We start from the raw sequence: 27,849 nt of genomic DNA, 5'->3' as shown, positions 1-27,849 counted from the left end.
AAAGCGGATGCTTATATATAATGGTTTTATTAGAACCTTTCATAACATGACGTTACCTGTTTCCTTTGTTTATGTTGTGGTGTTGCAGTGCTAATGACTATGTAGAATCTCTAACCTTTCTATTCCAAAAATGTATTTATACACAATTGCTAATATAGCACATATTGATGATGTAGCAGGACAGAAAAGCAGTTTATATATTGCATTTGTAATGACACAATAGGATCAGAAAGATGCAAGTTCTTGCAGAAAAGATGCATACAATTTTGTTCCTTCAATGTAGTTGTACCTATGATGAAAAAAATATATATATTTTCAAAGTTGTTTAAATGATGGTATAAAACAAACAACTTATGTCAGAAACATGGAACATTTGGAAAAAAAATCGACTGAAGTCACGCGTCGATACCACAGGTCTTTCCCACCATTTACCGTGTGTGTGTGTGTGTGTGTGTGTGCGTGCGTGCGTGCGTGCGTGCGTGCGTGCGCGCGCGTATATAAACAACCACACTCACGCTACATCTAGAGGTTCCCAACATCTTTCTGGAACATGTTTGAAACACCATTTTACAAAAGTAGAGCATGAGTAGATTTATTTTAAAAATCACTTTTCATGAATAGTTGGTATACCTGAAAATATAGATATGTTCAGCAACCAACTATGTATTAATTGAATTCCAGCTTTTTTCCACAGTATCTTTTCTGGTCAAAGAATAAAGTTAGTTATAAAAGTGCAGTTTCTGCTTCTTGATTAGTCGGCATAGTACAGAATGTTAAAGAGGCTCTGTCACCAGATTTTGCAACCCCTATCTCCTATTGCAGCAGATTGGCGCTGCAATGTAGATAAGAGTAAAGTTTTTGTTTTTTTTCAAAAACGAGCATTTTTGGCCAAGTTATGACCATTTTTATATTTATGCAAATGAGGCTTTCTTAAGTACAACTGGGCGTGTTTAAATTTATGTACAAGTGGGCGTGTATTGTGTATGTACATCTGGGCATTTTTACTTTTACTAGCTGGGCGTTGTGAATAGAAGTGTATGATGCTGACGAATCAGCATCATCCACTTCTCTTCATTAACACCGAGCTTCTGGCAGTGCACAGACACACAGCGTGTTCTCGAGAGATCACGCTGTGACGTCACTTCCTGCCCCAGGTCCTGCATCGTGTCGGACGAGCGAGGACACATCGGCACCAGGCGACAGAGGCTACAGTTGATTCTGCAGCAGCATCGGCGTTTGCAGGTAAGTCGATGTAGCCTCTGTCGCCTGGTGCCGATGTGTCCTCGCTCGTCCGACACGATGCAGGACCTGGGGCAGGAAGTGACGTCACAGCGTGATCTCTCGAGAACACGCTGTGTGTCTGTGCACTGCCAGAAGCTGGGTGTTAACGAAGAGAAGTGGATGATGCTGATTCGTCAGCATCATACACTTCTATTTACAACGCCCAGCTAGTAAAAGAAGTAAAAACGCCCAGATGTACATACACAATACACGCCCACTTGTACTTAACTTTAAAAACGCCCAGTTGTACTTAAGAAAGCCTCATTTGCATAAATATAAAAATGGTCATAACTTTGCCAAAAATGCTCGTTTTTGAAAAAAAAAATACGTTACTCTTATCTACATTGCAGCGCCGATCTGCTGCAATAGGAGATAGGGGTTGCAAAATCTGGTGACAGAGCCTCTTTAAATTTGCCATTTTCTGAGATTTCCTAATCATATCAGATCCTGATATTTATTAGTACATTGTTACAGCTTTTTTATTTAAAGGGGTTTTCCCATCATTCAATTTTATGGCATATGGCTAGGGTATGCCATCACGTTCTGATCGATGAGGCTTTGACCCCTGGGATCCCCACTGTTCCTGAGAATGATCTTCGCTCCCGGCCATTCTAGTGAATGGCACATCAATAAAGAAGTAGAACAGCACTACAAATTTTGGGTATGCTTCAAGTAAGTTTTTATTTAATACCCCATATTCTCCACAATTAGACTGATGAAGGGTTGGAACCAACCTGAAACGTTGCTTCTACCTACAAGCTATATGCTGCTAACTACACGCTATATGTTGTTAACTACCTAATATTGGATATGATTTTCACCACTGGTGTTTTATGAATCTAAATTTGGAGTATTAAATAAAAACTCACTAGCATACTTAAAATTTTAAGTGCTGTTCTTTATTGATGTAATATTTGTTGAATGGGGAGTGGTCAACCCACCTGGAATGGGCACCCTCACATTGCACCACTAGGAGGGTGCTGCTGAACCACATTCCATTATAAATTCAAGTGAATAGGGCTGTGCTGCAATTCCCTGCACTGTGGCACTCCCAGTGCTGTAGCCTCTTCATTCCCAGGATTGGAAGGGGTCCAGATGTCAAACCCCCACCAATCCTAGCAACATGCCATCTCTTTCTAAGGTGGGGAAAACTTTAAATAAAAAGTATTGGTATTTCTTAATTTTTATGTGGCAAACAAAATAAATATTGAAATATTCTAATTTTAAATACTAGTCTGTTTTGTGCAGTTCACTTGTCAGCTTTGCTGTGTAGACTGCGAGAGAGTTAGCAGAGGGAGTGAGATTTAATGGCAGCTCTATTGTACTGCTGGAGGCCTAGATAAGTCATAAGAGTAACACTATACAATATACACCCAGATAAGGCTCTGTATGCATCCTCCCTGTCACTCCCTGCCCTTTAGGGGAGGGGGCTGTACTCCATTTCTCCCTGGAAACCGTAACAGTCTATGACATTTCTCTGTGAATGGAAGAGGTATTCCCATTTCATTAGTCATATCTTAAATGGCAGCTAACCTAACTTTATTAACTTTACTAAATACCTTTCTTTTTCCAGATTCTAATCTCCAGATATTGGTCCTGCAACATTTTGGCCCCCCTCTTTCTTTGGTGCTCGTTGTCTAGGGTTACGGAGACCATTGCGGCATTGCAACGGTGACTGTGCTTGCAACATTTTTTTCATTCCTCTGATGTAAAGTGGCCAGGGTCTGAGGAAAGTCCCTCTTGGTACATGTGCGTTAGCTCCCAGGCTGGCCATTTCTCTCAAGCTCAATAGAATTGTTTGGATGGCTCCAGGATGCAGTAGCAGCCCTGAAGCTATTGAAAATTGCTGACCACAAGTAGATGGATACAGTGACAAAGCGGCTATGGGTGGATATATATGTATATATATATATATATATATATATATATATGGAGCAGTGGCGTAGCTATAGGGGTCGCAGCGGTCGCAGTTGCAACCCGGTCCCGAAGCCAGAGGGGCCCGCAGCCCCCCCCCCCGCACCACATCAATAAAAGTTACTATAGTAACTCGGGCCGCGGGCCCCTGTTACTATAGTAACTGACAGTACTTACCTTCCTGGTTCTGGAATCGCAGCGGAGGTCCTGACGTCATAGCGCTGTGCGCAGCGCATGACGTCACAACGCTATGCGCCGCACACAACATCGTGATGGATGAAGTCAGGACAGAACTTCCGCCGCGGCTGAAGAGGAGGATAAGATTAATATCCCTGTCTGCTGAAGCTGATTGGCGGGGTCCGACTAACGGGAGCCGGCCAATCAGCTATTTTGAAGGGGCTGCAGCACTCGTACGAAAGCTGCTTCCCCTTCATTCCGGTCACTTCATTCCGGTCACACTGTGAATCCGTGTCGGCGATTCACAGTGTGAGCGAGTAAGGGAAATGAAGGGGAAGCAGCTGTTGTACGAGTGCTGCGGCCCCTTCAAAACAGCTGATTGGCCGGCTCCCGGGAGTCGGACCCTGGCCCATCAGCTATTGAGGATAGGCCATCAATGTTTAGGTACTGGACAAGTCCTTTAAGCCTACGATGTAGCAGGCTTTGAAGGCCCATGAGACAGGATCACAGATTGTGTGATTCTGTCTGCTGGGCCCTGTATCTAAGCCAATCACATGGTAGGCTTAGATACATGGCCCATGTGTGATCCTGTCTGACGGGACCCTGTATTACTGTATGAGATTACTGTCTGCTGGACCCTGTATCTAAGCCTACCTTGTGGTAGGCTTAGATACAGGGTCCCACAGATAGTATCACACATGGGCCCTGTATCTAAGCCTAATACATGTGTTACTAATCGTTTTTTTGTGTGTTTTCTTACAGGTTCGGTCGTTGGACTACGTCGGATTCCAGGACTACTTCGATGACGGCTTTTTTTTATTATCAATAAAAAGGTTAATGAGGGTTGTGTATTTTTTTTTTTATTTCAATAAAATATTTTTTCTATGTCTGGGTTTTTTTTTAAACTTTATTACTACCGCCTTAGTAATGGCCGCCCGCTGATTGACAGCGTCCATTGCTAAGGCGGGGCTTGGTGTTAGCCGGTGCTGAAGCTAACACTAACCCCCATTATTACCCCGATACCCACCGCCACCAGGGGTGCTGGGAAGAGCCGGGTACGATCCAGTACTTGACCATCTGTAGTGATGGCCGGGCAATGGTGTGGCCGCAGGCTGGTATTATCAGGCTGGGAAAGGCTAGATACAGTGGCCCTTCCCACCCTGGTGATGCTATTCTGCTGCTGCTTTATTGTATCTGGCTGGTTATGAAAAATGGGGGGGACCCCACGTCATTTAAAAAAAAAAAAAAAAAAATTATTGGAAAGAACGATGTGGGGTCCCCCCCAATTTTCATAACCAGCCAGATACAACACAGCAGCAGCAGGCAGCATTACCAGGGTGGTAGGTGCCACGGTATTTGGCCTTCCCCAGCCTAATACTACCAGCCTGCGTCCGCCTCGGTGCCTGACCGTCACAACAGATGGTCGGTTACTGGTTCGTACCCGGCTCTTCCCAGTACCCCTGGTGGCGGTGGGTACCGGGGTAATAATGGGGGTTCGTGTTAGCCTCTGCACCTGCTAACATTAAGCCCAACCTTAGTAATGGAGGTTGTCAATCAGCCAGCGGCCATTACTAAGGCGGTAATAATAAAGTTTAAAAAAATACAAGCACATAGAAAAAATATCTTATTGAAATAAAAACACACAACTCTCATTAACTATTTTATTGAGAATAAAAAAAACGCTGTCATTGAAGTAGTCCTCGAATCTGAAGTAGTCCAACAACCGAACCTGTAAAAAAACACAAACACACAAAAATAATTAGTAACACATAAAGAAGCAAAATAATTATTATTCTTACCTTTCCTGGGTCCAGCGCTGGAGCCGCAATGTCAGCGACCTGCACCCTATATCTAATCCTATTATGTGTGATACTGTCTGCTGAGTCACTGTATCTAATCCTATCATGTGTGATACTGTCTGCTGAGCTGTGTATCTAATCCTATCATGTGTGATACTGTCTGCTGAGCTACTGTATCTAATCCCATCATGTGGGAAACTGCTGGGCCTTATATCTAATACTATCATGTGTGATACTGTCTGCTGAGCCGTTGTATCTAATCCTATCATGTGTGATACTGTCTGCTGGGCCACTGTATCTAATCCTATCATGTGTGATACTGTCTGCTGAGCCAATGTCTCTAATCCTATCCAAAGTTTATAGGGTCGTAGTGCTATAGATATGCTATGCTGTCTCCTATACACACACACATTTTTTTGAGCGGATACATATGTATTGGGGCTATTTCCCCTGACATTTTAAGTCCTTAGTGACGCCCCCGGCTGCTAGTGCTGCATTGTTGGGTCAGTTAGGAGACCCAGCGATGCAGCTGAAAGCTGCGGACCGTCGGCCATGAGAAGTTTGCAGGGGGGGGGCCCAATAAGAACTTTTGCATCGGGGCCCATGAGCTTTTAGCTACGCCCCTGATATGGAGATAAACAGTGAAATGGAACAACTCCTTTTACTCTCTTTCATTTCAGCTGCCATAAAGCATGCACTATACAGACAATACAGCTGGCAATATGGCCGCCCCAAGGAAGTTTTTAGAGATAAAAAAATAGCAATTAAACAATAATAAACTCATTTCTAAATAAATCTTATTAATTAAGTAAATACATGAGACATTGCCTCAGTTAATGTGAAACTCCATCGTGTAGCCACTTTCAACTATATAATTGGCTATAAAATTTTTAGCAGTTTCCTATGTGTGTACTCACACAAGCAGGTTTCGTGCTATATTTTTACTATGATTATCACAAAATCGCAAGAAAAAATTGCCACAACACCTACTTGTGTGAAAATATCTCAATATATCTATTGCCAGAAATAATCCCTTCATAAACGTGAGTGATTAATGCAAAAAAATGTAGAGCAGCTAAAGAAATTCAAATTTGATAACCTTCAGGCCATTTTGATAGCAATCTCTATTCTGAGCTCTATAAACTGTTCTTTTATTCTGCTGACGGGGCCACTGCATTGTTATGTGATGCATTCTGACTTGTAAAGGAAATTATTCTTGAAATAGATCCATATTGGGAAATTGTTGATGATAAAATATTTAAAACGGATCCAAAGTGGAGCTTCACTGTGTAATAAAACCTAAGGACTTACATGCTTATTTTCTCATTTTGTCCATGAGGAGCGTCATCTGGTCCACCAATTCCAAGTAACATTACACTTTTTCCTAAAATATCCTCAAAATCTTTTGCTATTGGAATTGTACCTCCTGCCCGGATCATGTCTGCTTCAACGTTGAACACTGGAGGACAGACAAATGTGGCAGTTTACAAAAAAATTCTATAAATAACTTTATTAAAGGGATATTTTGGTTTCAGCAAATAAAAGTTATTCTTTGTAAAATAAAAAGCTATAAAATATTCCAGTTTCCTTTTTGTATCAATAATATGTGGGCTTTACCATTCTACTGTGAAGAGAGAGGGGCCTACTGTACTATTTTATGAGAGGTATTTAAGCAGAGTTTCTAATACATGTATATTAAAAAACACTGTTTACCTATTTCCTATAAGCAAACAAAAAACAGACAACCCCTTTAACCTGTTCTCGCACCACAAAGTAATAGCACTTCGTGGTGTGGGTGGGGTGATGTATGGAGCCGGCTCACCTGCTGAGCCCGCACCCTATGCTGTGAGTGTCAGCTGTGTATTACAGCCAACACTCGGGACTAACGGCCAGGAACAGCGATTGCGCTGTTCCTGGCCGTTTAACCCCTTAAATGCTGCGCTCAATCAACATGTTAAAAAGAGGGGGTACCCTCCTCTGACAGCTCATCAGCCCTCCACTTGATCGTGGAGTGCCGATGGCTGTCATGGCTGCTCAGGAGCCTAATGAAGGCCCCCAAGACTGCCTTTATTCATCTCCTGTTAAGCCCTGCCGCTAGCAGGGCTTAATAGGAGAATGTAAAATTAACAATATACTGCAATAATAGTCCCTAGGGGGACTAATAAACTGTAAAAAAAAGTTTAATAACGTTTTTAGTAGTAGAATAAAAAATATTAAAAGTAAAAAAAACCTTTTCAGATTTATCTTGAAAGTAATTTAAAAAACAAACAAAATTGGTATTGCTGCATCCATAAAAGTCCAAAAAAATAAAACGCCAGAATCGCTGGTTTTTGGTCACTTCATATCCCACAAAAAATGAAATAAAAAGTCTAATGTAACCCAAGTAGTACCAATATAAACTACAGCCCGCCCCACAAAAAAATAAGCCCTCATACCGCTCAATCGACGGAAAAATAAAGAAGTTATGGCTCTCAGAATATGGCGACAAAACATAAAAAAAACGAAATAAATTTGGTATTGCCGTAATCGTATTGAAGAATTCTAGAATAAAGATAACATGCCATTTTTACAGTACGATGAGAGCCGTAAAAACGAAACCCCTCAAAAGATTGAGGAATCACAGTTTTTTTTCCTATTCCACCCCACTATTTTTTTTTTCCAGTTTCCCAATACATTATATGGTACAAAAAATGGTGCCATAAAAAACTACAACTCGTCACACAAAAAACAAGCCCTCATATGGCTTTATCGACTGAAAAATAAAAAAGTTATGAATTTTGGAAGGTGGGCAGGAAAAAAGGAAAGAGCGAAAATCCCAAAAATGGCTGTGACGGGAAAGGGTTAATGAGGATTTATCGTCTTTCTATTCTTTCTGCACATTTTTCAATATTTTATTTTGTTTTTAAAGAACGTCTGCACTATACAGTATGTAGAAAATGTTCAACAACCCCACTGATGTTGTGGCTTAGTGGCTAGTAGTGCACTTGAGAAAAAGCTGGGCAGGCCAAGGACTTCTTCTACTTAGCATTAATGTATTAACAATTTTGGCACGCATTGCTGGCTTGTAATGGACACCAAAAATAACAATGTGTATATTATGTAAAGAAAATAAATTAAACATGAATAAGAGGCCACAGTGAGAAGTTGACTAAAGATAAAAAAGATCAAAGGCAACAGGTTCTCTGGTAAAAACAATACTATGATGAAAAATGACTCCTAAAGTTTACAGTTATTTGTCCACCTCTGCTCTACAGCTAGCTCTACTGTCTTCATAGCGGTAAAAAGGAACGAGTATAATAGTCACATTTAAAAAAGCCAATGTTTTCTCATTGGTTTTGTGTTCCCTAAAAGGACTTCATATTGGTCCATTGATCGGTAATTTGGCCAAATGAGGAGTCTAAATTGATTGTTATTGTCTACAGCGTCCCTACCTCAAGTAACATCGTACTATGTAGTAATATAAATTGCTGCTTACAATTTCTGGATACAATACACATTCTATTACTAATGCCTATACTAAGCAGATACGCTATGTTTTCGTATATATTACCTCTTTTCACTGCATTCCGAGCAGCCAGATATTGGGGTTCACTCATATTTGCTAACCAGGGCTGTGCGCCTATAACCATGGTAACTTTCATTTTGTTAGGGCTCTTCCGTTCTGCAAATTTGTCCTCCAGGTAATCAGATACCTATTGACAAAAATTGTAAAAGAAAAAAGGATTTCCTAAAAATTATAGTATAGTCTACATATTACATAGTGAATTGTTACTGTTATGGAATTAGGACTCAATGATCACATTCATTTGTTGGAATTTGCATTACATTAAAGCTAGAAGTTCCCTACTTATAAGAAATGTATTATGTAACTTTCTGTATAAGGTTTCAGTCATTCAGAGTTGCCAGATCATCCAGATATCTACGTTTCAATGATACTTTCCAGTATCTGTTGATGCATGACAATGTTTAGATAAATACCATGTTAAATAATGAATGCAGCCTTATAAAATATTTATATTTATGTTAATATCATACCTTTTTCTCTACTACAGATGGGTTCATTTTAGGAACTTGACGAATTGAGAACTTTCCAATAACCTTTGCAGGTATAACTGTTTTTGTTCCAGATCCAGAAAATGCTCCTTCAATGCCATGGATTGACAAGGAAGGAAACCGCCATCTGTACATAAGTATGTCTTCCTGAATATAAAAGAAAACTACATCTTATATGATTGTAAAATTTAAGTCTTCATGTTCTTTATTCTTGTAATGCATTTTTCATTTTAGAATACCCATCACTATACTGATATATATAGAAATGACATTACTTGTAAAAGAAACAATTTTATTCAAGTATTAGGGTTAGACCACAATACAATCAGTATAAATCTGGCTTCACCAAACATTATTCACCAGAATTGTTCAATTTAGCAGCATGTAAAGGAGCAGGACATATAAGACAAACTAAGCTCAGATTCCTTCTACTTCTTATACATCCTTTCTATACAATTTTTCTATATTAGTATGTTAGGAAATGATCCAAATGCTGTTTGCTCAAAAAGCAATATCACCATATCAAACGAGCAGACTTTTATCATCGGGGAGAATAATACACTGAATAATAAGTAACATGTATAGATGCATCTTACTTACCTTTGTGCTTTGTAGGAACTTATTTACTCCTGTGTCTCTCTGCAGATCCTCCAGGTCAAATACAAGATCTTTGTATAATTCTTTTTCTTGTTCACTAACAGGTAAAACGTCATCATAAATACCTGGAATTAAGATTTTGCCATTCACATCCGCAAGCACACCTAGAAAAGCCCAATAATGGATTTGATTATAGAATTCTTCTATACAGTATATTTTGTAAAAAATATATGTGCAATACAAAGCTAAGCTTTATTTATATGGGCATATCAATGGCCATTGTAAGGGGAAAGAAAACAGACCGCAGAGATACAGTGTAAACAACGTTAGTTGGTTCTATGAATTGCATGCTGGTAGTAAGTGATTCTGTCATAGAAAACACATACCAAATGGTTCTTTGGACTTACGTGGCATCATTAATTTCTACTAATTAGTTATAGGACACATATAATCTCGTTTTAAAATAAATTATCAGAGAAGAACTTGGTCCTCCAACTTTCATATGCCATAGTTCATATAGTATTCCTCAGGTTTTGGTTAAATATATAATCATAATTGTAAAGGAACACCCTGGGCAAAACTGATGCACTATGTTGTGGATGACACAGGGATTCTCTATTTGGTGTTCTTTGAATACTTGTGTCATGCACAGCTCAGTCCCTGCCATTGGATTCTACTGGATATTAAGGACTTGTTTACTCATGTCTTAAAGTATGATAGACAGATCTGGTCCTGGTTTGTATTTTTTATCCTTATTTCAGCTCAGTTTTAGAGGATAAAGGGGTTTTCCCATCTTGGACATTTATGGTATATACCCACAGAATATGCCTTAAATGTCTGATAAATGTGCCACCTCTGGGACTTCCACCTATCTTTAGAACGAGGCCTCTAAACCTTGCTTGGCTCCTGCTGCAACTTCCTGAATAGGTGGTGGGAGTTACGGAAACAGCCAGGCTCACTGAGCTACGCTGTTACTATAGCTCCTATAGACATGAATGGGAGTTATGGAAACAGCGTTGCATGGTGAACTACGCCTTTTCCGTAGCTCCCAAGTTTTACTTTTATTGGATTTACGGAAACAGCGTAGCTCAGCGAGCTCGGCTGTATCTGGAACTCCCGACCACCTAATCAGGAATTGTCAGTGGTAGCCGAGCAAGGTAGAACAGGGTTTAGGGTCCCACTGCCGCTTCCTAATTAGGTGGTTGGGAGTTCTGGAAACAGCCAAGCTCACTGAGCTATGTTGTTTCCGTAACTTCCATAGAAGTAAAACTTGGGAGCTACAGAGACAGCATAGTTCGCTATGCAATGCTGTTTCCATAGCTCCCATTCATGCTGTTTCCATAACTCCTATTCACTTGAGAAAGGTTCAGATGTGAACCGAAACGTCGCTCACTTTGTGGTGAATAAACCAACACTACTCCATCTGAGTTGAAGTCCTGGTGCTGTTGCTTTGGTCTACGTTTATTCCTATCCGTTTACAGTCAAGGAATTGATTCATCCCTTGCGGTAACACGCACATGGCCTGATTTACAGATGCTCAGGAGTGCTGAGTTCTTTCAATTTGCTAGGACAGTTCTTTACTTTACAGTATATATAATCCTAGCTGAAACAAAATCTTTTTTATATTACCTAGTAAATATACTAAATCACTCATGGCTTCATGTACTGTTCCTCCAAAACCTCCAGAGTGAAGGTCCCGCCTTGCACCTTCAACCTACATGATGGCAGAGACAAATAGAAATTACACTTGTATCATCATACACGGTTACATATAAAGCTATCTTATACAACATAGGGTTTTCCAAAACCATCCTGGAATATCATTGTTTTTTAAGTCTGGGTTAACATACAGACTTTTTGTTGCATAACACCTGCAATCCATGTCTAAGGGCACATTTACGAGGGGCAGTAATGGAGCAGCAGTATATGCTATGATTGTGGTCATAGTTTTAGATGGAAAAAAACACAACAAAATCGCAGTTTTCACATGTCGTTTTCATGCCACTGTTTTCCCCATTAGTGTTAAAGAGGCTCTGTCACCACATTATAAGTGCCCTATCTCCTATATAAGGAGATCGGCGCTATAATGTAGGTGACAGTAATGCTTTTTATTTTAAAAAACTATCTGTTTTCACCACTTTATTAGCGATTTTAGATTTATGCAAATTAGTTGCTTAATGCCCAAGTGGGCGTATTTTTACTTTAGACCAAGTGGGCGTTGTACAGGGGAGTGTTTGACGCTGACCAATCAGCATCATGCACTCCTCTTCATTCATTTACTCAGCGCATAGGGATCCTGCTAGATCCTTATGTGCTGTCTTATACTAACACATTAACAATACTGAATTGTTTAGACAGTGAATAGACATTCCACGGGATGTCTATTCACAATCTCTGCACTTCGTTACTCTGTCTGTGGTAGTTACAGCAGAGGAAGCATGATCTCGCGAGATCTCGCTGTAAATGACAGGTTACAACGAGATCACGCTTTCTCTGCTGTAACTACCATAGAAACAGTAACGAAGTGCAGGGATTGTGAATAGACATCCCGTGGAATGTCTATTCACTGTCTAAACACTTCAGTATTGTTAATGTGTTAGTATAAGACAGCACATAAGGATCTAGCAGGATCCCTATGCGCTGAGTAAATGAATGGAGAGGAGTGCATGATGCTGATTGGTCAGCATCATACACTCCCCTGTACAACGCCCACTTGGTCTAAAGTAAAAATATGCCCACTTGGGCATTAAGCAACTCATTAGCATAAATCTAAAATCGCTAATAAAGTGGTAAAAATAGATCGTTTTTTTAAAATAAAAAGCAGTACTGTCACCTACATTATAGTGCCGTTCTCCTTATGTAGGAGATAGGACACTTATAATGTGGTGACACTCTTTAATGGGGAAAGAAATAGAAAAAACACAAAACCTCCACCAGAAGCGTATGCAAGATTTCAACTGCATCGTGTGAATGGGATTGCATACAATACCATTCACTACACTGGCCACAATGTGTAAATACAGCCTTAGGCCTTGTTTACACAGTGCAGAGTAGAAGCAGATTTTTCATGTATTTTTTAAGCCATAAACAAACGAAACCAGAAGAAATATATAAAGGAAAGCCTTAAAGTGTCTCATCTCCTGGATCAGTTTCTGGATTTGGCTTAAAAAAATATATTCAAAATCTGCACTGTGTGAACAAAGCCTTACAGTGCTGGGCCAGCAGACAAAACAAATGGTAAATTTGGCCTCGTATAGTAATGGGATTTGGTTGGCGCTAATTGTGCAATTCATGGGATGTAGCACTAGTGAATTTGGAATTTTTATGAGATTAAAATCTCATCTTAATATCTAACACAAATGGATTTATCTGCTTATAAATTAGTTGGGTATATATTCCCACTTCTTAGTATTAATACTTTACAGAATGTATGGAATAACATACCTCTATGAAAAAGTAACAATTTCCCCGTGCTCCATAGGTGATACCTGGTTTTGTGCTAAGCCAGGGGGTATCCGTTACCACAATATAGTCGACATCAGAGAAAAAAGTGTCCTTTTTCTCTTCAACTAGTCGCTGTAGACCATTTGACCCTACTTCCTCCATTCCTTCAATGAATAGCTTCACATTTACTGGAAGACCCTGAATAAATAAGTAAATAGTAGTAAATAGAAAAATATTTAACTATTCATTCTTCTAAAGAACATACTATGAATCTTGATTTATTATTGAGCGGCTGATCCTCAGTAAAAAAGTAATCATTGGCTATACCCTTCATTCCCTTTCTTACTACAATATACATACATTTTTGGACTCTCAATAGTTTCTGATTAAATATGATTGTTACTAAGCATGGTGGTGGGGATGACTTTAGATGTTATCTGCAGTTCACTAATGTACTTGCACTAGCAGAAAACATACCTGCTTCAAGCTACAGTAGGGTTGCCACTGAGAATCAGATTTACTTTCAGGGCCAACAGCAACCTAGATACCACGGTGTTGATGGACTGCTGGGAAGCTATAACTTGCCTGCATGTTCTAATGATTACCCGTTTCCAGTAGGATGAAACTACTGAAAGGATATGAAGGAACTGCAGATAATGCTATTGCCTGATACATTTTCCCAGGTACCTTTAAAGGGGTTGTCCAGTCCCTAAAAATTGATGGCCTATCCTTCAAAAAAGCTGTCAGGGTTCCCCCTGGGAGTCGGACCCCGACCCATCAGCTATTGATGGCTAATCCTGAGGATAGGCCAAACATTTATAGGGACTGGACAACCCCTTTAAATGAGAGAACCTCTCTAAATATTGAATATCCTTATACAGTATATCCTAATATATTATGCTGCAAAAAAATATAACTTAAGCAGTGAATGCTCACTACAGGAACTAAAATGACATACAAATTTCTTAACAGATTCTACTGCATGCAGCAAAGCCAGAACTTGTCCTTTGTCATCAGAAGTTCCTCTGCCATACAGATTACCTTTAAAATAAGAGAATATAGACATATGTAATATCATGAACTAAAGAAGAATAGGTCACCAGCAATATGCTTTCTATAAACATAAGGCCCAGCAATATAACAGACCTGGCACATTTTTATGCTGCCATGTCTGACAGACGCGCTACAAGTATAAGTTCTAAATACTCCTAAACTACAGAACATTATTAACTAGTAAGTGACAGCACACTGAAATAAGCGTGTCTGTCACTTCTTTATGCTGGCCTCAGACAGGGCAGCTTAAATTTGTGACAGACCTTCATTAACATTATGCAGTGTGAAGTCCATTTAATTGGCCTTCATTTTTATTACCATAGAAAGGGTATCCTATTTGCAAGACGCTATTTAGATGGTGGAGTTTAAAAAAAAAACAAAAAACAGCAACATAAAAAATAACAATGTAAGCTATTGTGAACCTATCCAATATAAATATTTTCAATCCCCGATTGACTAGCACTAGATTTTAATTCCCTAGCACAACTCACATTATGTTGTCTTGTTAAAATAAATCTGCAAGACACAAACCTTAGTGGCACCAATGACTTTTTAGTAGAGAAACTTGGTACTAGGGTCAAAACCATATATTTGGCAATTAACTTGAGGGTAAGCGTCATATGACTCAATTGACTTTTTCCCCTTTAATACCTAGTTTGGCTCAACACCACATGTCAAATTTAACTCTTTCCCGACATTTGACATAGATGTACTGTACGACATAGTCTGAAAGGGTTTGTAGGTGGCAGGCTCAGCTTGTATGTGGCAGCCCGCTTTATACACAGTGGGTGTCAGCTGTATATTACAGTTGACACCTCGCTCTAAGAGCGGGATTTGAGATAACTCCAATCCAGGCCGTTTAACCACTCAGATGCCACGGTCAATAGTGACCGTGGCATGAAAGCCATTAGACAATGCCAAAAATAGGAGCTGCACTGTAATAAAGGCTTGTATGGCGATTCTAGCCTCAGGGGATTTGACTCTGTATTATCAAACAACCACAAAATAACGCCAATGAGTTGAGGCTTCACTCCCAAAAAAATAAAAAACTGTTTTACAGTGTTCACAGCAACGTTTGATCTTATTATTTAAGACATTGGTGAAATTTTGCTGCGAACACTGGGTGATTAAATCAGTTTTGAATTAATTTGGAGTACAGCTTCAACTCATTGGAGTTGTTTTAAGCCATTAGACTGAGGGTGGCCTAGCTGTCATAGGTCCCCCGCTCCGGGAGCCGATGGGTTGTCATGGCAGCTGGGGTTCTACTGAAGGCAATGTATTGTACAAGAGGTCCAACGATCGCATCCAACGATCGCATATTAAAATCTAATGGTGCTAAAAAATCAAGCCCTCACACAGCTCCATCAAAGGAAAAATTAAAAAGTTATGGGTCTCAGAATATGGCAACACAAAACAATTAGTATGTAGTAAAACATAAAAAAACTACTGTATATAAATTTGGAATGATCATAATCATATTGACCTGCAGAATAAAGTTAACATGTCATTTTTACCGCACAGTGGACGCCGTAAAAACAAAAAACAATGGAGGAATTGCTGGGGTTTTTTCCATTCCACCCCACAAAATAATTTTTAACAGTTTTTCAGTATATTATATGGTACAAGTTTTTCCACTATATTACATGGTACATTAATTGTGCCTTTAGAAAATACAACTTTTCCCGCACAATACAAGCTCTTAAGCGGCCTTGCTGACAGAAAAAATAAAGTTATTGCTCTTGAAAGTTGGAAAGGAAAAGATGGAAAAATGAAAATTGCAGAAAGAAGGGGTTGGGGCCTTTTTTTCGTTTGCTTCTGCAGTTGCAAATGCCATTGCTTACCTATATATAAATTTTTTGCAGTTCTCTCATTTTAGCATTGTTTTCATTAAACAGTACAGTGCAGTGTTAGTGTGCCGCTACAGAAAATTGTAGAACACACAAAAGCTAACATGAATAGGAAGGTTTTATATATATATATATATATATATATATATATATATATATATATATATATATATATATACACACATATATGTATGTGTATATATATATATATATATATATATATATTTGTTTAATAACACCTGAAAATAACATTGTCAAGCAAAGCTGCAGAGAAATAGCTCTTTGTTTCATATTAACTGATCCTTTTTGCAAATTATTCTTGGATTTATCATCTTAAAGCAACTCAAATGATAATGATAAACATTCAGGTGTGATTGCAAGTTTATCCTCATATTCCACTCCACTCATGCCATACAGAGATTTATAAAATGAGATAAAGAGTTAAGTTTTTCCAAATAGAGACTAGCTGTAGTGTCAAGTGTTAAAGAACTGTACATCTTCATGACAGATACTAAATATTGTATGACTTGCCATCTTTCTCTGTGAGGGTGTATGGATCTGTGTTCCATCCATCAACTTTCTTTGCTGGCTGTACATCCATATGTCCATAGAAACAGACAGTTGGCTTGTTTGCGTCATTTCCAAACTCTGCGAGAATCACTGGTGGCAGAGGGAGTTTTGTGCCAGGTAAATACTAAAATAAATTTGTTTATTAGTTCGATTTATCATTATTAGAATTGTGCTAACTTATTAAATATAGCATATTAAAAGATGATGTAGGATGCTGACCTCTTGCTCGCCCAGTTCTGCCATCTCTACTTTTCCACCTATCAGCAAAATGTAGTCCTTTGTCACTTGCATCATGTGTTCAACCTGGTCTCTCTTTGATGGGTCGCTGGAATCACTTTCTATTGCTACCCAAGCTTTCAATCTCTGCAAAAAATATGCATATTTAGATTAGTAAGCTGCTGGTTTTGGTCATGTTCTTGCTTACATGCACTGACTGATTTTTTTTTAGCATTAAATGGGGGTTGTCACAGATAGGACATAGATCCCATGTAATCAGCAGCAACAAGACTGCTATATTATAACCCATTTTCAGTAGTGCCCATTCACGTTGAAGTGGAACTCAAATTCAGCTTTTAGACAGTCATGGAGCTATGAAATGTTCCTGAGATCCTCTACTGTCCTCTTCTAGGCTGCATGGCCAAGACATCATGACAACTAAGCTGGTGAACTTGGCGAAATCTTGTCAATTCCTCTGCAGTTCCACCACAGGGAAAGCATTACCTGGTGGAAATTGCAATTAATTGAATGTTTGTGTAATGCTTGGATTTGCTGGGTCTGATTGAGAGACTTTTTGTAGCCAATCCCCACTCTGGCTTATTGATGCAGGGACCAAATGAGGATCTCGCTTATATTAACTAAGAGTGACCAAAAACAGTATTTGAAAATGGGTTTCCTAAACCAGACAACACATTGTTTTGTTTTTTAACCCTGCCTCTGACTCCTTTCTGGATCTAATATATCTTTCTTATACACCAGTGCCTAAAACACAATATTCCATATACAGTCTGGCTAGTGATTTTCTCATTCCAGGCATTGCAACAAAGCTCCCCCTCTATGTAAATTGTCCGCATAGCTACCTAATAGTCAGCTGCTGGCCGTCACGAGCCGCCATGCCAGAGTCATGGCACCCCATAATCATGGCTTGTACTCCGTGGCTCCAGCCGCAGGAAAAAGACCCGGTGCAAAGTGTGACGTCACTCCTCCTGGATCTTAAAGGGGAACCGCTCCAGTGTTGCAGTGTTTGGTTTGACCCCTGGTAAGGAGTTTCCTTGGTTTGCTCCTGTTGTTCCCTGCGATTTTACCTCGTTCAACCTTGCTTTCGTCTTGGCGCAACTTGATCCAATTTATCCGTGTACTAACTTCTAGCCTGACCTTGCCTCCTGATCCTGATTAGTGGATCTAAAGTTGCATGACTGTTACTAACCCGGATCTGTTTGATCCCGAAACGTCTATTGGGGACTATACAAGGTCCACGACCTGTAATCTTACCTGCAGTCTATACCTTCTTGCAGGGGATAATGGTAAAGAACGAGGGATTCCTAAGACCCCACAACCCAGGTTAGCTTGCGCCAACTCAAGACGGTCCCAGACATTCATTGTTCCTGCCGGTTGCTAAACTGCTCTTGTGTTGTGCACAACTCCTTCGCCAACAAGTCTGCATGGTGCCACTGAAGTATGTGCCCGCTACGCTGTGCTACTCTGCTTTACTGTCTCTGAGTAGTCCTGCTATGCTGTGCTATTCTATTTCACCATCTTTTAGACGTCATCGAAGTTCCGACTATGCTAGCAAGGGACTAGCATCCAGGTTCGCTCTCGGGCTAATAGTTTAACACAGAGCGTTACACTGAACAAGTTTTATCCCTATATGACCTGCCACACTAAACATGTTTTGTCAATATTATATAGTCAGCAAACACTTTTGTGATGTGAATGTAGTTTTAATTCACAGGAAATGTGACATTCATTATTTTATTAAACAGTTGTATTTACAGTGTAGAAAAAAGGTAATGTTTTTATCTTGATCCACTACTGGCAGTCAACTGTATCCATATATTAGATTTCATCGCTTTTCTGTATACAACCCCTTTAAAATTAATAAAAATATAATGGCATTATCATAATAATGATTAATTATCAAACAGACATCATGTAAGGCTAGATTCACACGAGCATTTCCGTTTTGCATCCGTAAAAAACGGACATGTCTTTCATGCATTGCAGTTCCGTGTGCTTTCAGTTGTTTATGTCAGTGTTGGTGCACATTTCTTTATTTTAATTTTTTTATCTCTGCGTTTCAAGGAACTGGTGCGTGAATCACGGACCGCACACGGATGTGTGTCCGTGTGCTGTCCGTGATTTTCACGTACCCATTGACTTTAATGGGTGCGTGCTCCGCAGAAAACGCACAAGAATAGGACATGCACTGAGTTTCATGCAACGGAAACACGCTGCGTGAAAAACACTGCATGTCTAAATGGCCCCGTTGAAATGCATAGGTCCGTGTGACGGACGTTGTTTTAACGGCCGTCACACGTTCGTGGGAATAAGGCCTAAGACTGTGAGGCTTACCTGAATGTATTCATTCTTATGATCATCAATGTGCTTAAATAAGGGATCATTTGGCACAGGAGATAAGAAAACATGACTTGATAGCAAAGATACAATGCACAGTAGAAAAATCTATAAAACAAGATGAGAAATTAAGTGTAGGGTTTGTCACAGTTAATAAAATAGTAGAACTGACATAATTGAATATTTATATTACACTACTGTAACTACTACTTAGACATTTTGCAACAGTAACTGATTTTGAAATTACTTCAGACTACAAAGAGGAAGAAGTAGTCTGAGATCCTCCCCATGTATGAAAAGAGGAACTGTTTTGTTTCTTTTTTAAATGGGTTATCCCACCACATCAACTTTTCACCTATCTGCAGAATAGGTGATAGATCGCTGAGACCCTCACCAATCAAGAGAACGGGGGTCGCGAGTACCCAGGAACGAACCACTCGGCGGTTGCGTGTGTGTGTTGCTGCTTCATTCATTCTCTATGGAACTGCCAGTACGAGTACGGAACTCGGTTATCTCCGGCAGTCACATAGAGAGTGATTGGAGTGGCAGCGCACATGCGCGACCGCTGCTCTGATTGCCAACGGGGTTCCTGAGTCCCCTGAACAATCAAACACTTCTCGCCTATCCTGTGGATAGGTGATAAGTCGATGTGGTGGGATAACCCCCTTAATGTAGACAGCAAGATGGTGTGCACTATAGTACATATGGAACATATTTTAAAAGATCTTGCATTGGCTTCTTGTGGGCAGAAATGTTCCTGACACCTCTGGGGACAGGGACTGTTGTGAGCAATTACATTCTGTGTAAAGATCTGCAGAACACAATGGCACTATGTAAAGAATCAATATTTTTTTTTTACATGAATCAATTAACTTTGCCAAAGTTGCCCAATTTGTTGCATCTTGCCAAGTTTCTCAGATTATTTTAGTTGAACGTTTTTTTATGTCAGTGGCCTCTATTTCACTTTCTTCCACCTTTCTAATATTTCAAAAAAATGAAAATATTATAATTATGAAGATAGTAAAAGTAGTACATTAAGAGCAATTGAAGGCAGTTGACAAAGGATAAGAAGCTTTTCCACAAATTAGGAACAGATTTTTTTTCTAAATAAAATTGAATAAAATCACTATGTATTATTTTGAAAAAAAAAAAAAGAAACAAAGCTATCTATCCTATAAAACATTTTAGGGATCGTCTATTTTTAAAAATCACGTTTAGTTAAAATTATCTCTCAAAAACAAACTGATCATAAAGAGTCCTGCTGCTGGAACCCTCAGTGATCTGCTTTAATCTGTAGAGAAACTTCGCAGCAAGTGCTAAATGAAAGTTGATCCGGACAAATTTTCCAATTAGTAAAATGGACCTACTAGGGTCATTTAACATAACAGGGTCATTCATTATTTCATTCTGGCCCCTTAAATGCAAATTTTCAAGGTCATCTGTACACTAGAGGTCCCCAGGAAATAGCCTGTATGTTACTGGGCTGTACAGTAGAATTTGCCAAAACAACTACCCCTACTCTGACATCACTTCCTGCTTTGCAACTATTGGTTAAAGTTGCACATCACAGACTTCCTTTTCCTGCCTCCTGCACATAATACTGTTACCCCCTTAATGACCGAGCCATTTTTCATTTTAGTTTTTTCACTCCCCGCGTTCCAAGAGCCATAACTTTTTTATTTTTCCGTCAATGGAGAGGTGTGAGGGCTTATTATTTGCGGGAGGAGTTGTAGTTTCCAAATGCACCATTTAAAGTACCATATAATGCACTGGGAAACTGAAAAAAAATTATTTGCGGCCAGAAATTGGAAAAAACTGTGATTCCTACATAGTTTTTTTGGTTTTCGTTTTTACAGCTTTCACCGTGTGGTAAAAACAACAACTTAACTCTATTCTGCGGCTCAATACGATTATGGTTATACCAAATTTATATAGGTTTTTTATATTTTATTACTTTAAAAAAAAACTAAAAACTTTTAGTTAAAAAAAAATTGTTTTGTTTCACCACATTCTGAGAGCCATTACTTTTTTATTTTCCCGTGGATTGAGCGGTGCGAGGCCTTATTTTTTGTGGGACGAGCTGTCGTTTTTATTGGTACTATTCTTTGGCACGTAAATCTTTTTGATCACTTTTTATTAAATTTTTTTGCGAGCTAAGGTGACCAAAAAACAGCGATTTTGGTGTTTTACATTTTTTATTTTTTATGGCGTTCACCATGCGCATTAAATAACGCTGTATTGTATTAGTTAAGACTTTTACGGACGCAGCGATACCAATTTTGTTAATTTTTTTATTTTGACATTACTTTAGAGGAAAAATGGGAAAAGGGGGATTTTTGAACTTTAAATATTTTTTTTTTCCCTACTATTATCTTTATGAAACTTTTTTTTTCCACCTTTTCTTAGTCCCCCTAGGGGACTTTAATCAGCGATCGTTAGATGGCTGGTACAATATACTGAACGCTCGCTGTACTATACGATCGCTGTTCCCGGCCGTTAGTACTAATGTATTGCAGTATATCGTGATTTTCACAAGCTTCTGTTAAGCCGTGCCAGAGACACGGCTTAACAGAGGCAGACAAAAGGCAGCCCTGGGGGCCCTCATTAGGCCCCCGAGCTGCGATGATAACCATTGGCACCCCCCGATCGCAGTGTGAACCATTGGCACCCCCCGATGAGCTGTCGGAGGGGACCGCACCCTCTATATAACGCCTCAGATGCTGCTTTCACGAATGACCACAGCATTTGAGGGGTTAAATGGCCAAGAACTGCACGATCGCTGTTCCCGGCCGTTAGTCTGGACTGTCAGCTGGAAAACACAGCTGATACCCGCAAGGTATGGAGAATAATGAGAGCTCTTTGCTCCCTTACAGGTAATTCCTCTCTGTCTGGTCAATATGCCAGTGGAAGCATCTAAATTGGAGAACAAGCTCTCTGTAATAACACTATTATGTATAGAGTGCATGCAGGGGTTGGGCAGAACAGAAAGCCTGTGGGGTCCATCTTTAGCCATTAGATGCAGAGCAAGAAGTGATGTTAGAGAAAGGGGTGTCTTTTTGGCAACTTCTCCTGTCCAGGGCATAATCATGCAGCCATTTTATTTCCTTTGAGATACACTGTATTGTTAGGCCAACAGCTATTCCTATGGACTCCCCCATACACATGCACGCTTGTCTCGGCCCAGTGTGCATGTGTTTTTAACAGGGAGAAGTGAGAAAGACACTGCCAGACCCCTTTTACTTATCTAATGGCAAACAAAAGGATAGGGTATGTTGAAATTACCGACCCTTCTTTTTCCTGACATCTGCCGTATGGGGAGAGTCGGAACGCCACCATATATATTAAATGGTCGACCCCCTAATATGCCATCACTGTGTCACCTGTATGCCACCACTCAGTCCCCTCTTTGCCATCACTGTCCCCTGTATACCACCACTCTGTCCCCTGGGTATGCCTTTACTGTCCCCTGGGTATGCCATCACTCTAGCCCCTGTATGCCCATTGGCCAGTTCTTGCATTTTATGTAGCTCGGAGAGCTCTAACATCTCTATTATAGCAGCTTTGACTCCTGTTTCTGAGTTGACATTGCGCCTTTTGATTGCTGAGACATGCCCTTTTTTGGGGGGTCATATTTTGTGCTTTTGCAATATTCATATTACGGATGCGCTGAGGTTCAACTTTAGTTTGTTATGGTGTCATTTCATTATGACGATCACGCAAACGCTGAAGCTCAGTATTTCTTTTATCTGCAGTTCGTTGTTGCCGCCTTGTTCTGTCATAATTGGCTTTGCAGCGTTTATCATCAGCTTGTTCTTCTGCCTTTAACTACCTTTTTGGACATGGGCTAACTGAATAGGAATAATGGAGGAATTATTGTTATTATTGCAACTGCTTATTCACTGTGTGTGTATGTACTTGTATTACATTTCTGTGTGTCCATAGGTTATGTTGTCATGTTCATAGAAACCAACCAGAGCCCAGCTTTACTTTATTTAAACTGCTCTGGTAAAATGAAAGCTGTGCTGTGATTGCTTGTTGTTATGGACAGTTTGTATAAATCTGCTCATTAAAAGAACATATTTATTAAGGGAACCGGTCACCAGCATTTTCACCACTAAACCCATAGCACCCTACCTTAGGGTGCTGTAGGTTTAGTGAGGTAAATGCTGGTGACAGGTTCTCTTTAGAATAGTCCATGCAGGGAGATAGGAGGCAGGCTAAGGAGCCGTAATTCAACAGTTACAGTTAGCATTAGGTACTATATGTCTACTTCAACCTGCCACTAATTGGCTAAATGGTTACACCATGTGACCTTTGCAGCCAATCAGAGATTAAGTGAGTCGATGGCAACACGGCTTGCCTTTTATATATTAGTATTGAATATTAAAGGTTATGATTTAGTCTGCAATAACCCCAGTCCGAGTTTTTTTCAGTGAAAGGGAGAAGGCTGTAATACTGTGAAAACGGCGCTACAAGTGTGTCAGCATTTTACAGTATGGAGCAGTGCAAGGAATGAAGGGAAAGCAGCAGTAACACGAGCGCCGTGGCCCCTTCAAACAGCTGATCGGCAGAGGTGCAGAGAATCGGATCCCCATTGATCAGATATTGATGGCCTATCATAGCCCATCAATGTTATTTCTCCGGATAACCTCTTTATCCCTCTTTTACTAGGCTGAAACCTAGTGGAAGCCGGCATGTACACGGTTATGACTTACTAGCCATTTATACTAAATTCTAGGTGGATATGAAGTTTAAACAAAATAGTTTGTTCATGATTTAGTAGATGGATACTTTGTGCTCCTCCATAGCATTGACTGGCGTCTATTTCATATGCTATACGTGGTGACTTACAAGAGGTCTATTTCTCATTGGGGGTTCTAATTGTTGTTTTTATTTCATTATTCATAATGCTTACTATACAGTATTCCATGCAACTATTAGTTCTGTATGATGATCAAATACTGAATATTGATTTGCAAATAGTATAGCTGGGTCAAACAAGATGTCTGAGTGACCACATAAACATGAATATTATGCAATGATGGGAACATTTTTTAGAGGTCCCATTGAAATAAAATGTATTTCTGGTACTCCCCATAATACAATGTTTCTGTCCAATCACTGTACATATGCTGAATTATAACAATAACACTAATCAGATCATAAAAAACATTTCTGCGCATAGACAATGATTCAATTTAATGATATTTAGCCTGAGCCATATGAGGCAGTGAAGTACTAACTAAAACATTGACAAAATACAAACATTTGTTATGAACAGATTGTCAAACTAAATATAGGAGACAAAATAGAAAAAAGTGAAATAATAATTCTGATTACTACCATGTCTGGAGTGCTGGCCGGTCTTGTCCAGAAGCGATCACCACTGGCTGGTAGTGAGAGATTTGTTCCTTCTTATATGTTGCTGTGACAAGCCACTCCTTTGTACCAGTCCTCTCCCACTAAATCAGATTTTGTAGCAGCAGGGAGATAGGGTTTGTAATACTAAATACTTAGTTAATAATCTCTGAAAAGTACATATTAATCTGGCAACACTCATTTATTACCGAGATTATATTACAATTGCTTTGCATTGTGTCTCTGTATGGTGTTGAGAAGTAATTGATTAGGTTTGCACGTCGGGTATAATTCAGTGTTTTTAATGCCTTTTTTAAAATATAAAGATATCTTCAGCATAAAAGTAATGGGGAAGAAAATATTATATAACCCAAAAGCAGTACAAGAAAAGTAAAGCACAGTATTTACAAAGTTGCTCAACATTTTTATGTAGATCTCAACTATAGATCTTAGTTGTATATTGTCAATAACTGCTTGGACCCCCATCTGTTAACCCGAGCAGAGAGCTGCTGCAAAGCCAGAGGACCCATGTAATTCTTCATTGGATGTCACATAATGCTTTAATGCATTATTAATAAATTCCGTAATGAACATATCACCAGCCACTAACAGTATACAGGTTGAAATATATATGCATCTTCTCAGTAAAAAAATAAATAGTATTTTAAATGCAAATTACATCAGTGTGTAGAAGCGAAAAAAATAAATACAATAAATGAAGAAAACAAAAATAATCTGCATTACTTGGGTGATAGGGCACATGCCTCTGTTATCTCCTTCTTATCAACCTAGGATAAATGTAATCCCTAAACAACACCTATTTGAGAATGAAAGGCTGTTCTTTACTTTTGTTTGATAGTTCTCTTTCCAGGCGATCATGGCCTGCATTGCGAGACACATTATATCCTATAATGGATTATCAAAGCAGATACTTGCCGGATTGGACTCGGTACACAGGGACTATACAGCTACCAACGGAAAAGGATGTTTTTACGCATTGATTGGGCCAGTATAACTTTTTTCAACTGTATGGAATAGTGGAGTCATTTACACTGTACCATAAAGAGATATCTGTTTTTCTTACATGGTAGCCTATGGGCAACATATGTAATTTTATTCCTATACATTGGCCTACGTCGGAGGCTTCCATCAGAAGTATACATCGGAAAATCCTTCTGATGTATACTTCCTACATACATTGTAGTGTGAATAGACCTTGTAGTCTGTGCTGTAACAATATTCATGAAACTTGAATAAATAAATGTTTAAAAAAAACTGAATGACAACTTGTGGGGAAAATTATTATTTTTTATATACTGTAGACACATTCATGATTTCTAGTTATACATTTCAATGTCTTGTCACTTCTCAAGCTTTACATTACTTCTCATTCTAAGGCCTTATTCACATGAACGTGTTATACGTCCGTGCTATGCGCATGATTTTCACGCGCGTCGCACGGACCTATGTTAATGAATGGGGCCGTTCATACTGTCAGTGAATTTCACACAGCGTACGAGCGCTGCGTGAAACTCATGACATGTCCTATATTTGGCCGTGTTTAGCGCAGCACGCACCCATTGACGTCAATGGGTGCGTGCAAATCGCGCTCGGCACACGGAAGCACTTCTGGGTGCTCCGCGTGATGCGCGCTACAGTAGGAAAATAAATGAATGAAAACAGAAAAGCACCACGTGCTTTTCTGTTTGTAAACATAAAAACCAGAGTGTCATCATGATGCCGGCTACTCGAAAATCACGCAGCCGCGCACCATATGCTGATGACACACGGACCTTTTGCGCGCGCAAAATGCAGTGTTTTTTGCGCGCGCAAAATGGACACGTCCGTGTGAATAAGGCCTAATAAGGTGGAATTCTAGCTAATTTGATAGAAACGATGTATCTTCATGATTGCAGTGTTGACTTTTTTTTTTAAACAAAATAGTGATAATTAAATACAACCAAATCAAACAGCATAACATTGAGATGAGACTGAGAAGTTACAACCCAGTATCTTCTTCCTATATCAGCACACACAAATATATACATACAGAATAGCACAAAAAAAAGGCTATGAATGAAAATGTCAAGTTATATATACACACACACGTACAAAGGGTAGTATGTTCTTCTTACACAATCAGATCACAAATAGAGATCTTTTGCAGATACTAAGGCATGTGTGTATTTATTCAACGCAAATAAGTCACGGCTTGAAATTACCTCATAAAACTTACCTAAGAGTAGACTTGGAAAATCAGTGAGAATAGATAATGTGATTTTGTTTTGCAAACTAGAATATTCTGAGATATAAAAATATGGATCATGAACTTTACAGTTATTTCTTGTGCCACTAGCACACAATAGTGTCTACAACTGCTAAAAGCTGGGAGTGACATGCACGGTGGGCGTGACACATGTAGCTCCCAAGTCACTGGTTGGGGAGCACTTCTATTACTCAGACTATATCTAATGCTTATAACGGTAGAGAACAGAATAACGCAAAAAATACATTTCCAAGAGTAAACAAAGCATTTAGGGTATAAAAACATGAAATCTAAGTTTAATTATTATCCACTAAAATCCATATTCTGTCAAAATTGCACACATACATATATTTTCACAAGATAACTGTAGAGTCCATGGCACCTCCCGATGCCCGCTGTCATGGATCCGTGAGCACTGGTCCCCACCTCCTTCCTAGGAGACACCAGCGCTCACTTCCGGTCTGCTGTGTTCCGTAGGGTGCACGCGCATGCTCGTGCCCGCTCTTAAAGCACACCTGTAAAACGATCATCATTATCAACCACATGATTTTCTGGTCTATAAGAAGGCCCCAGCCCTTCTGATCCTTGCCTGAGCGTTGTTAGTTTTCCCAAGCCTGTCTTGGAAATGGTCCCTTAGTGTTTCCCGTTCCAGTTGTTACCCGTGCCCTGTTACCTGTTCCTGTATCCCGTGCTGTGTTCTTGTTCCTGTGCCTACTAGTTGGAGTCGTGTCTACTACACCTGCTGTTGACTTGCCACGTCCTGTGTCATCTGCCTCCTCCAGAGGGATTCTCCATGTCTGGCGCAACCTGCGGCACCTGCTATCATCTGCCACGTCCTGTGTTATCTGCCACGTCCAGAGGGATTCCCCATGTCTGGCGCAACCTGCGGCACCTGCTGTCATCCGCCACGTCTGGCGTT

The 27,849-nt window shown here is 39.6% G+C and overlaps 1 protein-coding gene across 1 annotated transcript; it reads right to left on the bottom strand.

Moving 5' to 3' along the window:
• Positions 1-25,552, bottom strand: LOC142652500 (cytosolic non-specific dipeptidase-like). Its single transcript, XM_075828147.1, has 12 exons — positions 25,511-25,552; positions 19,304-19,414; positions 16,955-17,098; positions 16,697-16,859; positions 14,224-14,306; positions 13,266-13,463; positions 11,451-11,535; positions 9,825-9,985; positions 9,207-9,371; positions 8,722-8,863; positions 6,483-6,630; positions 1-289 (listed from the first exon to the last, which is right to left on the bottom strand). The coding sequence occupies exons 1-12, from the start codon at positions 25,550-25,552 to the stop codon at positions 226-228; spliced, it is 1,506 nt and encodes a 501-aa protein (XP_075684262.1). The 3' UTR covers positions 1-225.
• Positions 25,553-27,849: the final 2,297 nt, after the last annotated feature.

This window comes from Rhinoderma darwinii, chromosome 5 (assembly GCF_050947455.1).
Source record: "Rhinoderma darwinii isolate aRhiDar2 chromosome 5, aRhiDar2.hap1, whole genome shotgun sequence".
Taxonomy (NCBI): domain Eukaryota; kingdom Metazoa; phylum Chordata; class Amphibia; order Anura; family Rhinodermatidae; genus Rhinoderma; species Rhinoderma darwinii.
The sequence above is the reverse complement of the archived record's forward strand: the minus strand, read 5'-3'. Positions and strand labels throughout refer to the sequence as shown.